The sequence below is a fragment of the Acinonyx jubatus genome, chromosome C1 (genome assembly GCF_027475565.1).
Source record: "Acinonyx jubatus isolate Ajub_Pintada_27869175 chromosome C1, VMU_Ajub_asm_v1.0, whole genome shotgun sequence".
Taxonomy (NCBI): Eukaryota; Metazoa; Chordata; class Mammalia; order Carnivora; family Felidae; genus Acinonyx; species Acinonyx jubatus.
The window spans coordinates 63,604,968-63,619,576 of NC_069381.1; the positions used below are offsets into that span (position 1 = coordinate 63,604,968).

The following is a 14,609-nucleotide window of genomic DNA, read 5'->3' on the forward strand; positions in this document are numbered from 1 at the left end:
AGTAGGCTTTATTTGGACTTTTAAAAATATAAAATAGAAAAATAAAATATCAGTATATATCATATATAATGAGGGTAAATATATCATGAAATTTTTATTTCTAACACAAACATATAAACACATACATCAAGGGTCATAATGCATGTAAAATGCATTTCTTATTGTGAATTGTAATGAATGAAGTTTAAAATCCACTCCACCATTGTATTCCACTAATCCATTTGTCTATTCCTTTGTCCATACCATGTGTGTCTAATTCAAGTGGCTGTGTTCTGGTAAGGCCATCTCCCTTTTAGCTACTATTAGACATTTGTTCTTCCACATGAACTATGTGGTCAATTTTTTCTTAACATTAAAAAAGTCATTTTGCCTCCATTTTAATTAGGATTGCTAATTTGGAAGAAATTTTACTTTTAGGGCATTAAGTTCCCTGCACCCACCAAGTACTTGTATGCCTTTCTGTTTATGAAGCATGGTGTGTTTCTATATTTCTTATTATACACGTCCTGTGCTTTACTTGTTAAATTTATTCCTAAGTATTTTAATTAAATTTTATTTAAAAATTTTTTTTCATGTTTATTTTTCAGAGAGAGAGACGGACAGACAGAACGTGAGCAGGGGCGGGGCGGAGAGAAGGAGACACAGAATCCAAAGCAGGCTCCAGGCTCTGAGCTGTCAGCAAAGAGACCAACGCTGGGCTCGAACTCACTAACCATGAGATCATGACCTGAGCCTAAGTCAGATGCTTAACCGATTTAGCCACCCAGGTACCCCCTAAGTATTTTATAGTTCTTTCTCACTGTTGTGAAAGAAATTTTTTTCCATTTCCATTCTTTGTGCTGACTGTAAATACAGAGAAGCTATCAGTTTTACTTATCTTATATCTGGCTATCTTACCAGATTCTTTTATTAATTCTATTGTTTATAACTTGAATCTCTGTGTTACCTAGATGTACTATTATATTTGCTAGGACCCTTAAAAAATGGAAATTATTTGGCAGTATAAAATGGCATCACTGAGAATCTTACTTAGCTCCTGACTGTAAAATGCTATTTAAGTAATGTACACAAGAAATTTCTCAGAATACTGAGACCCATTACTCTCTCTTCCACTTCTCACATTGCTCCTCATATTACAGTCCCTGTCCCTGCTCCTCCTCTCCTACAGTTTCTAAACTACGTTACTAGTGAGAGGCTCTGGCTTCTCATGTCTTGGCAGTAAGGAAAAGAGGTGCTGCTGGCTCTCAGTGAACCATTAAAAATACATATCTGGCCATTCAGGTAAATGCATACATGGCACAAGGTAAGATGCTGAAAGGAGTATCAAGAAATCAAAAGTGTCCTGAAATAAGAGATCTCAAATAAGAGATGAAAGGCATGTGAATAAAGCATGTTATTTCAAACAGAAATGGTACATGCTCCAAAACAGGCATAAATTAAGCATGATTCAAGATTAGAGGAAAATAGTTACTTATCGTATAAGAAGAGTTAACAGTAGAGGTTACACATATACAACAATTACGCCATAATTTGGATATAGTACTGATTAAAAAGCTTTTGAGGGACTGGGTGAACCTAATTATCACATGTATTACTATTCTCTTACAGGAAAGAAACTGCTTTCAAATAATTCACCTGTAGTGAACTGCTAGCAACAGAATTCATATATTTCTTAAAGATTGCTTGGACACATAATGGTAACAGTCCTACAATTGTAGTACTGTCAATAAAAGGAAATAACAAGAAGAATAAATAAGAGCCTGGTTTAACAGTGCCCATTCCTGATTACCCCTTGAGAACACAATTAATCTTATTCAATAAAAATTAAAAAAAAAAACTTATCATGCAAATTTCTTCAAAATTTAAATTTTATGACTTCAGGTACTCTATATTAATGTTTATAATTCAGTGTTAAAGTTAATATAACTTCTTATATTGCCAAAAATATCACTATAAAAATTTTCACCAGGGTCAGAAATTTTCATCTTTGAATTCATACAGTGTATAATAGCAAAATGCAGCTGTTACATAAAGCATAGTTTACTGGTTCATTCATGCTATAAAAATATGACTGACATTTCATCTGGTCAACCATCCTAAAGGTTAATTCTTGTTTCCTGTTTCAGATTTTATTCCAGGTGAACTGCTCTGGGCAGATTCTATTTACCTATTCTGAACAAACCACAAACTGTTTCATTGCTCACTCTTACTGTTAAGAACATATTGACTTGCTGCCTGCTCTGCTGTTTAATTCATTTATGCTGAGAGTCAGGCATGAAGACAGAATTTTAAATGTGACATTTGCAGGCTGTTAGGTCATTTAAGCTCTGACAACACTAGGGAATTCCTGACATATAAACTGGACCTGATTACCAAACACAGATAGGCTTCTCAAGGCAGCAAATTTCTGTTTGTTTGGTTTTTTTTTTTGTAATATCTCATAGAATTTAATATTAAATTTTGATGTCAATGAAAAGATCTCTATAGTCATCATTTAAAAGTAAAAGCCTATTTCTTTTAATAAGCTCAAACCAGTACTTCTTCTAATCAAACCAAATTAGCTAAGTGAAAATTCTTTTGGTTAACAAAGACATATGGAAAGGCTCATAATAATAATCAACAGGCACTAAAATTCTGACATATTCCGATTTTTAAGGGCTTTTAATCTATAGATTCTGAAAAATCAGGTAGTTCTCAAGGCCATGCCTCTTGTCTCTTGTCAACAGACCATTTAAAATTAGGATCTGTCCAGGGCAGAGCCAGACTTCATATGCTATCAAAATCACACTACAAAATCTTAGTTTAAATACCTACCACACTGCCTTCTCTAAGATTATAGTTATGCAGAAGGGATGACAGAGTCATTATAATTGGGGATAAAAAAAAAAAACCTGCCCACATGACATTTAGAATTACACTTTACAAGAGCTGATAATGGGGTAGGGTGAAGGAAGTAAGGAAAGACTGTTTTCTTATTTTAGCTACTCAAAAAAATTACACCAAATGACAATTTTTCAGCTCTTTCTCCTTGTCACTAACAAGAACTATACACAATGGTTCAAATGAAAGTTTTCTGAAATTAAGTCTTGTTGTTAAGTAATGAACAAAAGATAATTCTGATTTTACCCTGTATTTTATATAAGAATTCCACTATACACAGCAAGTAGCCTTTTAATATTGTGCTTTGAATGAGACTTTCAACTGTAATAGGTGGAGTCCAAATAGGGATAGATGGCCTGGAATGCCTTTCAGCTATAGCACATTGATTCTGAAAAACCTAACAAACACAATTACTTTTCAAAGATTAAAAATCTTGTTTCTTTCAAAAGAATAAAATGGAAAGCAAACCTGGTGTATTATCTGAGCTACAGGAAGTTGTTCAGCATATTTCAGAGGTTCCATTAGTTCTTCATCCATCCACTCTTTCTTATATCTGAAAAAAGGAGTTAGAAAACACACGACTAAGGTAAATACTATTTTTAAATATGGCAAATATCTAAATATGCCAAATATGAAAACTATTAAAAATCTATACTTAATGTTTCTGAAGTAACTAGTATTTATGAAAACCTATGAAAAACCACCTAGTGATAATTTTTAAATGATGTAACCATAAATACATTCAAATTGCATTTAATTACAATGTAATAAGATTAGTTAACATTATCTAATATTCTTGGATTCTGTCTTTTACTCTGAGACTTAAAACTATTTAAGAATTTCCCATTTATAGGGTGTGCTTTTTAATATGGTATTTAAAGGACTTCAAAACCTGGCTCAGAACACATTCAACCTCCATGTCCAGCAACTCCTCCTCTAGGTAACGGTCTGTTGTTGTCAACCACATCCCCAACTACTGGCCACCTGCCAGTGGGCCTTAGCTCCATGCCTCTCTGATGCTCTGCATTCTGTTTCCTGTTTGGACCAACCACCAATCCCTCCTTTATTTACTCTTCCTGCAAAGATAATTATTTAAGCCTGTTTAAGACACACTTTGACCTCCCTGAAGACAAAAACCATGTCTTAGTCTTTCTTGTATATCCAGTGTTTACTTACAATACTCAATAAATGTTTGCTGAATGAATATGTGAATAAAATGAAGACAACAATAACTGAGAGGCTGTTATTTTATATTGAAAAACATTTTCTTTAATATCTCCACTTACGATGAGATGCAGAGTTGACATAATAAGACCTAATATAGTATAAAATAGTAAAGTGCACAGTAGAAATAAAAATAAAATCTCCCCAAGTGAAGAGAATTAGAAAAAATGTTTTTAAAAAATTGACCCTTTTTTGAAATAGGAAATCATCAGATTTCAAAATAAAAGGAACTAAACGTATTCACCCATTTTTATCTATAAATTATATAGCAACTTATCGACTTAAAAACTGAATTTTAAAAATTTAACCTTGATTTATCTTGAAAAATAATCAAAGAGACTAGTCTAGGGCTACCATTAAGGAATCTGATGATGAGAAATCTGGAACCTATCCCCAAAAATAGGCAGATATATAAATAAGGACAAAATTTTGCCTATGATTTAAGAGCTTAAAGAACCTCGTAACTAGATAAAAATCTGTATACCTTGCAGAATAAGTATAAAAGTAATTAATTTGGGGGAATTTTGAAGACTCACTCATGATAAAAAAAAATTGTCTTAAAACATTGCATTATAGGGACAAAACGCAGAATGGTGATTGCCGGGGCAAAGTAGGAGAGAACAGAGAATTATTGTTTACAGGGTAGTTTCAGGAATGCCTGGTGGCTCAGTTGGTTGTGCGTCCAACTCCTGATTTTGGCTCAACTCATGATCCCAGGGTTGTGGGATCGAGCTCCACTGAGCTCCGTGCTGTGTGTGGAGCTTGCTTAAGATTCTTTCTCTCCCTCTTTCTCTTTCTCCCCCACCCCCACTCTCCCCTGCTCGTGGCACTCTCTCTCCTCTCTCTCTCTCAAATAAAAAATAATAGTAAAGATTAAAAAAAATAAAGGGTAGTTTCAGTATCGAAAGATGAAAAAGTTCTGGAAATAGATAGTGACGATGGTTACATGATAATGTTAATGTACTTAGCCACTGAACTGGATAGTTAAAAATGATTACAATGGTAAATTTTACATCACATTTATGTTATGGGCTGAACTGTATCCTCCCAAAATTTGTATGTTGAACGAGTACCTCAAGATAAGACTGATTTGGAGACAGGGTCTTTAAAGAGGTAATTAAGGTTAAATGAAGTCATTAGGGTAGGCCTTAATCCAGTGTGATAACATCCTTATAAGAAGAGGAGATTAAGACACAGGCAGACCGAGTAAAGACCAAGTGAAGACACTGAGGGAAGACATGGCCATCTATAATTCAAGGAGAAAGGGCTTTAGAAGAAACCAGTCCTACCAACCCCTTGATCTCGGACTTTTAGCCACCAGAATTGTGAGAAAATAAATTCCTGTTGTTTAAGCTACCCAGTCTATAGTGCTGCATGATGGCAGCCTTAGCAGACTAACACATTTTACCACAATTAACAATCAAATCAAATCAAATCAAATACAATAAAATACAATACAATAAAATACAATACAAGAAAATAAAATAAAATAAAATAAAATAAAATAAAATAAAATAAAATACATAATAATAAAATAAAATAAAAAGTCCATTATCAAAACCCCATTATTTTAAAATGTTCAATTTCACAATGTATATTTAAAAAGCCTATCTACATTTTTAGGTATATAAAACACATACCAAGCAACAAAGAAAAATAGATACATCAAATATCATCAAAATTTAAAACTTCTGTGCTTCAAGAAAGTGAAAAAACAACCTACAGAATGGGAGAAAATTTTTGCAAATCGTATATCTCAAAAAGGATTTGTAGCAAGGATATATAAATAGCTACCACAATTCAATCATAAAATCACTCAACTCAAATTTTTTCCTTCATCATCAAAGAGATTTCTAAGTGAAACCGACATATATTTGTATTTGTTTTTTTTTTTTTTTACTGTGTGTCTGTGGAGGGGAAGAATACAATGACTACTCAATACAGTTTGGTGCCACTGCCTTGATTCCTACAATTTCAATAAATATCTGCTGAAACAAATGAATAAAGATTAAATCATTTCAGTACTTCTAAGAGTACATACAAATATGAAAAAGGCACTCGTTCCTGTTTATTCCAAAAATCTAAAGTAACAATATATAAGATGGAATACATTTCATTCACAAAATGTCTCTCAATATAAAAGATACAAAAATATTGGAAATCTAGCAATTTGTTTTGAATGACTTTTTAAAAATGTCAAATAGTTGGTATGAAAAATTCCAGACAGATTTCTATGTATTTTTTGTTATTGTTTTATTTTTTTCTGAAACATCTGAAAGTAAGTTGCAGATATGACAGTTCACATCCAAACACTTTAGTATGCATCAACCAAGGGTAGGTTTGAAAATTTTCTTAATAACTGCAAGACATTTTTAAAAAGTCATTCCAAGCACAATTCACAAGAACTCTTGGTTATCACTTATCACTATGGACTTAGAAGTGTTTTACTTAATGTTTCACGACAAATTACAATTATTTCTCATTTTTAACTTCTTAAAAATGTCTCTCCATAATTTTCTTAATTTATACGTTGCTAGAAGTGTGATATCAAAGCTGATTTTCTTTCAATTTTAATTATTTTCATTTTTTCTTTCTTTCTTTTTTTTTTAAGTAGGCTCCACGCCCAGCACAGAGCCCAACACAGGGCTTGAACTCCCAATCCTGAGATCAAGACCTCAGCTGAGATCAAGATTTGGACCCTCAACCAACTGGAGCCACCCAGGTGCTCCTAGTTTCATTTTTAATATATTTTAAATTTTAAAATTATTTTTATGTTTTGGCTTGGAGGCTTGGTCTTTTTTATACTTCTAAGGTCTAATACATATCTATGTGTCCATGTATCCATAGGATATAGCTAAGTCAGTTGTTCTAGATCAATTCTCCCAGGCACACAGGAGATCTTTCAGTATAGAAATGAAGATCTCCTTTTATTTCAGAAAAGTTTATTATCATTTTAAGTGTTATTTCTGTTGAACAGAAATTTGCTTTTCTAGTTCAGCTTCTTGAACTAAATATATTGGATTTTCTCTATCACTCTCTCTCTCTGGTCCTTTTAGCTTTCCTATTTCAGTTTCATTTCCTTGACTCTCTTTCATTTCTATTCTTTATGTCTCTTACTGAACTTTTGGTAATTTCTATCTTCACTTGGGTGCCTTCTGATTTAGTTTTCATTTCTAAAATGATTTTTGTCTTCTGTCGATTTCTTTCCAGAGTTCAATCAGTTCCTGTTTCATACATCTTCCTGTTGTTTGTACATTTTAGTTGTGAGTTTTGGAACTCTGATTCACGGTGTTCTTCAATAATGCAATTGCTTGCTTAATATAGGCTATTCATGTTCTAGTGTTGTATTTCAGGTTTCTTCTGTTTTGTGGCTTTTCTTTTATTGTTCCTTTCATTCTCTCTCCCTACCCCCACCCCGTGTGTGCGTGTGTAAAAGGTGTTATTTAAATTTTGTTTTCTTATAGCAACTTTATACAGCTCCTGGCTTCTTTTTCTTTTTTTCTTTTTTAAAAATGTTTATTTACTTTTGAGGAGGGGGGGCAAGGGGCAGAGAAAGGGAGACACAGAATCTGAAGCAGGCTCCAGGCTCTGAGCTGTAAGCACAGAGACTGATGTGGCTCAAACTCACAAACCATGAGATCATGAACTGAGCGGAAGTCGAACGCTTGACCGACAGAGCCACCCAGGCACCCCTGCCTTCTTTTTCTGTTAAAGATTATCTGTACTTGTTTTCTCCAGGATCATCAGTACCAAGTTGCGTTGAGAATAGAGGTAAGGTAGCTTATTAGGTTTCTCAGTTCAAGAGCACCCTCCTCTGTGAATACAGTGAAGTGTACACTCTTGAATAAATAGTACTTTTTGTGGCGGTGGTGGGTACAGAATTTGTCTTTCTAAAAAAAATTATCTTATTTCTTTTAGACCCTTGTCTTCAGCTGCTTCTTTCTTCCCTTTCACCACCAATCCTCCAAAGGACAAACCCCCACCCTTATGAGGTATCTTCCATTCTCTCAGAATTAGTGCTTTCCCCAAATTGTCACCTAAGGTCACCCACACTTTCAAAGCCCCATCTCCCAAATCCTCTGAGCTCAGGGCTCTGATCAACTAGTTCATGCTTATAGTGTAATTCAGAAAGTAAGAAAACTACAAATATTAATTTCAATGTACACATGGCTGCCATCCTAAGGGAAGTGGGAATTCTCTCTAACAAAATGGTAAGGTCTCTTTCTTAAAGCCATCCTAGTATTCCTTTAATGTTTTGAGTCTCTCCTAAAAGGATATAATTTCTCTACTATCCTTCACTAAGATCTACTTAAATAACTTAACAAGTGAGTAATTTCTGCATGGAAAAAGCTGTGTATTCTTTTTTTTTTTTTTACTTTGCTATTTTCTTTCTTTCTTTTTAGTTTAATTATTTGAGAGAGGGGGAGAGAGAGAGAGAGAGAGAGAGAGAGAGAGAGGCAGCATGAGAGAGAGTAGGGGAGGGGCAGAGAGAGAATCCCAAGTAGACTCCGCACTGTCAATTCAGAGCCTGACACGGGGCTTAATCCCACATACCGTGAGCTTATGACCTAAGCTGAAATCAAGAGTTGGACACATACCTGACTGAGCCACCCAGGCGCTCCTACTTTACTATTTTTTTAAACTGTGTAGAAAATAGTAAGTGGAATTTATTTATACTACAAAAGGGTTTTAGATCCAATACAGCGTTGCTACCATCTCAAATCAAAATACTGTCCAAACTCTCTACGTAACTGAATAAAATACTGCTGGAAAAATTCTGACATCTATAAAGTTAGTCTTTACAAACCTTCATCTTGTGTTCTTTTACTCTGTCACTGATGCCCACTGCCCTCAAAAATCTTTCTGTGCTCTCCAAGCACTCCTGAGATAATACTGTGATATTATGTACTAGGTCCATTTATGAGGCCATCTGATTCAGAAACAGGTGAAATCTTTATTCTTTATTAGATTATTTGTGTATAAAATGACATTGCTTCCTGTGAGCAGAACACCAAGGCACCTTTTCAAACACCAGATATATACCCGACAAAAAAGAAGAGGAAAGCATAGACACTGTGCTATGCCAAATACAAACTAAAAATTAAGATCAATAAAATAATTCAAGACACATCACCTAGGGCAATCCAAAATCACAAAGAAATTCTCAAAAAACCAAAACAGGAAGCTAGCCAAGTTAGCATAGCCTCTTGAACATGGTATCTCAAAATAATTATTTGAAACTAAACGTATATAGTGAAACTAATTTCCTAACACAATATTGTCTTTTAAAAAGGATGAAAAAATTAACACTTCTAACTGTATTTTTTTCAAATGTTTATTTATTTTTGAGAGTGGGGAGAGGGGCAGAGACAGAGGGGAAGAGAGAGAGGGGGAGAGATAATCCCAAGCAGGCTCTGTGCTATCAGCTGCAGAGTCTGACCAGGGCTCTATCTCATGAACCGTGGGATCATGACATGAGCTGAGATCAAGAGTCAGACACTCAACCGAGCCACCCAGGTGCCCCCTAAACTGTATTTTTAAAAATGTTGAAGCATTCATATCACTGACAGCACATATTGTTGTGCAAGATATACCTGACAAACCTGGGGCACTATGACATTCTTGAACATTTAAAGATACTCTGAGGGAGAAAAGAACTCAAATGTATTGGTCAATAGAGACAAACATGAAATGCTATTACAACTCCAGAAGGTCCCAAGAGTCAATGAAGATTATTTTCGTGAAGACAGGTTATACAATGAGACAATAATCTAATGTATCATTTCCTTGAAATGAAATCCCCTCCCAAGTTTGCAGCATCACCGTTCTTGTAATTATCAAACTAAAAACTTGTGAAAGAAGATATTAAAACATAACGTTGTATATTACTTACTTTGAAGAGGCACAAGGAAGATGATGAAGCAGAGGAAAGAAACATAATGTGAAGTAGAGAACAGAAACTTAATTACTAAGAAAACTAAGGTTACATTAAATTATGGCCCGACTGTTGAAATGCATCTTATTTTCTGTCAGCTTGCAGTATGATATAAAAGTGCACATAGCAGTTAAAAAAAGAATACCTCCTGAGCAACTCAGAAAAGTGGTTTTAACAAAATCCCTAAAAACAAAGCTCTAGTTCTCACTGAGGGACTTCAGAAGTAACCTCTTGTCTGGCAAAAGTTGTGGGCAGGCTTTCCAAAAGTTCACAGAACCATCTAACTTTTTTTTTTAATGTCATGATTTTTTTTCTCAGTGGTTTTTAATTTTTTTTTTAATTTACATCCAAATTAGTTAGCATATAGTGAAACAATGATTTCAGGAGTAGATTCCTTAATGCCCCTTATACATTTACCCATCCCCCCTCCCACAACCCCTCCAGTAACCCTTTTCTCCATATTTAAGAGTCTCTTATGTTTTGTCCCCGTTTTTATATTCTTCTTGCTTCCCTTCCCTTATGTTCATCTGTTCTGTATCTTAAAGTCCTCGTATGAGTGAAGTCACATGATATTTGTCTTTCTCTGACTAATTTCGCTTAGCATAATACCCTTCAGTTCCATCCACGTAGTTGCAAATGGCAAGATTTCATTCTTTTTGATTGCTGAGTAATACTCCGTTGTATATATATATACCACTTCTTCTTTATCCATTCATCCATTGATGGACATTTGGGATCTTTCCATACTTTGGCTACTGCTGGTAGTGCTGCTATAAACATTGGGGTACATATGTCCCTTCGAAACAGCACACCTGTATCCCATGGATAAATATCTAGTAGTGCAATTTCTGGGTCATAGGGTAGTTCTATTTTTAATTTTTTGAGGAACCTCCATACTGTTTTCCAGAGTGGCTGCATCAGTTTGCATTCCCACCAGCAGTGCAAAAGTGTTTCCCTTTCTCTGCACCTTGCCAACATCTGACATTGTCAGAGTTGTTAACTTTAGCCATTCTGACTGGTATGAAGTAGTATGTCATTGTGGTTTTGATTATATTTCCCTGATGATGAGTGATGTTGAACATTTTTCATGTGTCTGTTAGCCATCTGGATGTCTTCTTTGGAAAAGTGTCTATTCATGTGTTTTGCCCATTTCTTCACTGGGTTATTTGTTTTTTGTGTGTTGAGTTTGATAAGTTCTTTATAGATTTTGGATACTAACCCTTTATCTGATATGTCATTTGCAAATATCTTCTCCCATTTTTTGGTTGCCTTTTAGTTTTGCTGATTGTTTCCTTTGCTGTGCAGAAGCTTTTTATTTTGATGAGGTCCCAACAGTTCATTTTTGCTTGTTTCCCTTGCCTCCAGAAACATGTTGAGTAAGAAGCTGCTGTGGCCGAGATCAAAGAGGTTTTTGCCTGCTTTCTCCTCGAGCATTTTGATGGCTTCCTGTCTTACATTTAGGTCTTTCATCCATTTTGAGTTTATTTTTGTGTATGGTGTAAGAAAGTGGTCCAGGTTCATTCTTCTGCATGTTGCTGTCCAGAAGCACCACTTGCTGAAGAGACTGTCTTTATTCCATTGGATATTCTTTCCTGCTTTGTCAAAGATTAGTTGGCCATACGTTTGTGGGTCCATTTCTGGGTTCTCTATTCTGTTCCATTGATCTGAGTGTCTGTTCTTGTGCCAGTACCATACTGTCTTGATGATTACAGCTTTATAGTATAGCTTGAAGTCCGGGATTGTGATGCCTCCTGCTTTGGTTTTCTTTTTCAAGATCGCTTTGGCTATTTGGGGTCTTGTCTGGTTCCATACAAATTTTAGGATTATTTGCTCTAGCTCTGTGAAGAATGCTGCTGTTACTTTGATAGGGATTGCATTGAATATGTAGATTGCTTTGGGTAGTATCGACATTTTAACAATATTTGTTCTTCCTATCCAGGAGCATGGAATCTTTTTCCATTTTTTTGTGTCTTCTTCAATTTCTTTCATAAGCTTTCTATAGTTTTCAGTGTATAGATTTTTTACCTCTTTGGTTACATTTATTCCTAGGTATTTTATGGGTTTTTGTGCAACTGTAAATGGCATCGATTCCTTGATTTCTCTTTCTGTCGCTTCATTGTTGGTGAATAGGAATGCAACCGATTTCTGTGCATTGATTTTATATCCTGCAACTTTACTGAATTCATGAATCAATTCTAGCAGTTTTTTGGTGGAATCTTTTGTGTTTTCCATATAGAGTATCATGTCATCTGCGAAGAGTGAAAGTGTGACCTCCTCCTGGCTGATTTGGATGCCTTTTATTTCTTTGTGTTGTCTGATTGCAGAGGCTAAGACTTCCAATACTATGTTGAATAACACTGTTGAGAGTGGACATCCTGTCTTGTTCCTGACCTTAGGGGGAAAGCTCTCAGTTCTTCCCCATTGAGGATGCTATTAGTGTTGGGTCACTTGTATATGGCTTTTATCATCTCGAAGTATGATCCTTCTATCCCTACTCTTTTGAGGTTTTTTATCACGAAAGGATGTTGTATTTTGTCAAATGCTTTCTTTGCATCTATTGAGAGGATCATATGGTTCTTGCCCTTTCTTTTATTGATGTGATGAATCACGTTAATTGTATTGCGGATATTGAACCAGCCCTGCATCCCAGGTATAAATCCCACTTGGTCGTGGTGAATAATTTTTTTAACGTATTGTTGGATCTTGTTGAGGATTTTTGCATCCATGTTCATCAGGGAAGAACCATCTAACTTTTATACATATGGAATTACCTTTGTAGAGTTAAAGGCAATTCTAAAATGGCAGTGGTGGGGGTGGTCAGAGAAAAACCTGTCAAAATTATTGAGCACATACCCGGCAGTAGGCACTCTATAAGGCACATAAAACTAAAGTTATATGTGTATTATTCTAGTCATTTTATTTTGCTCTCACATATACACATGTATCCATGAAAAATATTTAGAATATCTATAAATAGTTTCATTAATAAATTATATTCTATGTATAATTCAGTCACTTGCATTTTTCATTTAATATTATGTTTTTGAGATCCAAGCATATAAATATGACTATCAACCTAGTTCATTTCTGTTAATACCTATATGGTATAATATGAAAATGCTCCATTTTATTTAGATATTCCAACATTGATGGACATCTGCTTACAATTATATATTACTAGAAATAATGTTGCAATAAATGTCCTTCCAGGCTACTCTGTCTGCATGTGCAAGAGATGTTCTACAGCAGGGACAAACTACAGCCCACAGGCCAAATCTGGTATGTCACCTGTTTCTGTATGTCCTGTGAGCTAAGAATAAGGATGGTTTGTAAATGTTTTAATGGTTGAAAAAACAAATCAAAAAGAGAATAATATTCATAACAAATGAAACATATAAAACTCAGATTTTAATGTCTATAAATTTTTATTTGAACACATTCATCTGTTAATGTATTATCTGTTATTGCCTTTGCACTAGAACAGCAGAGTATTGGCAACCAAGACCATATGACTTATAAAGATTAAAATATTTATTATCTGGTCCTTTATAGGAAAAGTTTGCCAACTCCTGTTTTAGAGTAACTATTTAAAGATGGGACTTGGTGGGTCATAACTTACACACTTTTAAATTTTGCTAGAAACAACCAAATTGCAATGCAAAGGAACTATATCAATTTATCCTGCCACCAGAAATGTGTGAGTTCCCATTTCCCCACATCATCACTACTTAATATTCTAAAACAGTATCTCATTGTTTTAATTTATATTTACCTTTTAAAAACATATCTAAATGGTTACTGCACAAGAGTCTTTACTCTTTTCCAAATATATTTATTTTGGTCATTTTTCTATTTGGCCTGTCTTTTTTTTTTTTTTGTATCAATGTGCAGATTTATTTACATAAACTGGATAGAGTTCTTTGACATACATGTCACAAATAATTTCATTCACACTTTCTCTTAACTTTGTTTACATTTTTATTATATATGATATTTTAATTTGTTGCAGTAAACTTTATCGATCCTTTTTTTATTTTTTAAGCTTTGGGTAGCATGTCATCTTTCCCTACTATTTCTCTACTCAAGTGTGTGGGCTTTTTTTAATGTTTATTTTTGAGAGAGAGAGAGAGTGTGCACAAGTGGGGGAGGGGTGAGGAGAGGGACAGAGGATCCACAGCAGGCTCTGTGCCAAAAAACAACAGCCCAACGCAGGCTCAAACCCACAAATCGTGAGATCATGCCCTGAGCCAAAGTCGGATGCTCAACTGACTGAACCACTCAGGCACCCCTATACTCTTACCGAGTTTAATAATTGTGGAATGATAGATTCTCTTAGATTTTCTATTATATAGTCTATAAAAAAAAAAAAAAACGGGGAAAGTTTGTCTCTTCCTGATTCTTACACCTGCTATCTTTTCCCTTGTCTTCTCTGTATTAGTTGGGACTTCCTCTACAAATGATCAATTGATGAAATTATAGCCATGCATCTTTATTCTGTCTGAATATCATTGAGATGCTTCTAAAGATTCACTCTAAAGTATAATGTTTGTTGGTGGCTTTAGATACATGG

At 34.7% G+C, this 14,609-nt stretch overlaps 1 protein-coding gene across 2 annotated transcripts in view; it reads right to left on the reverse strand.

Moving 5' to 3' along the window:
- Window positions 1-14,609, reverse strand: part of PIGK (phosphatidylinositol glycan anchor biosynthesis class K) — a 120,353-nt gene that overhangs the window by 35,716 nt on the left and 70,028 nt on the right. For both annotated transcript variants that reach the window (XM_027058836.2, XM_053214259.1), the window contains one exon: window positions 3,349-3,433. In XM_027058836.2, coding sequence (XP_026914637.1) covers window positions 3,349-3,433 — 85 coding nt within the window. The remainder of the gene's footprint in view (window positions 1-3,348; window positions 3,434-14,609) is intronic.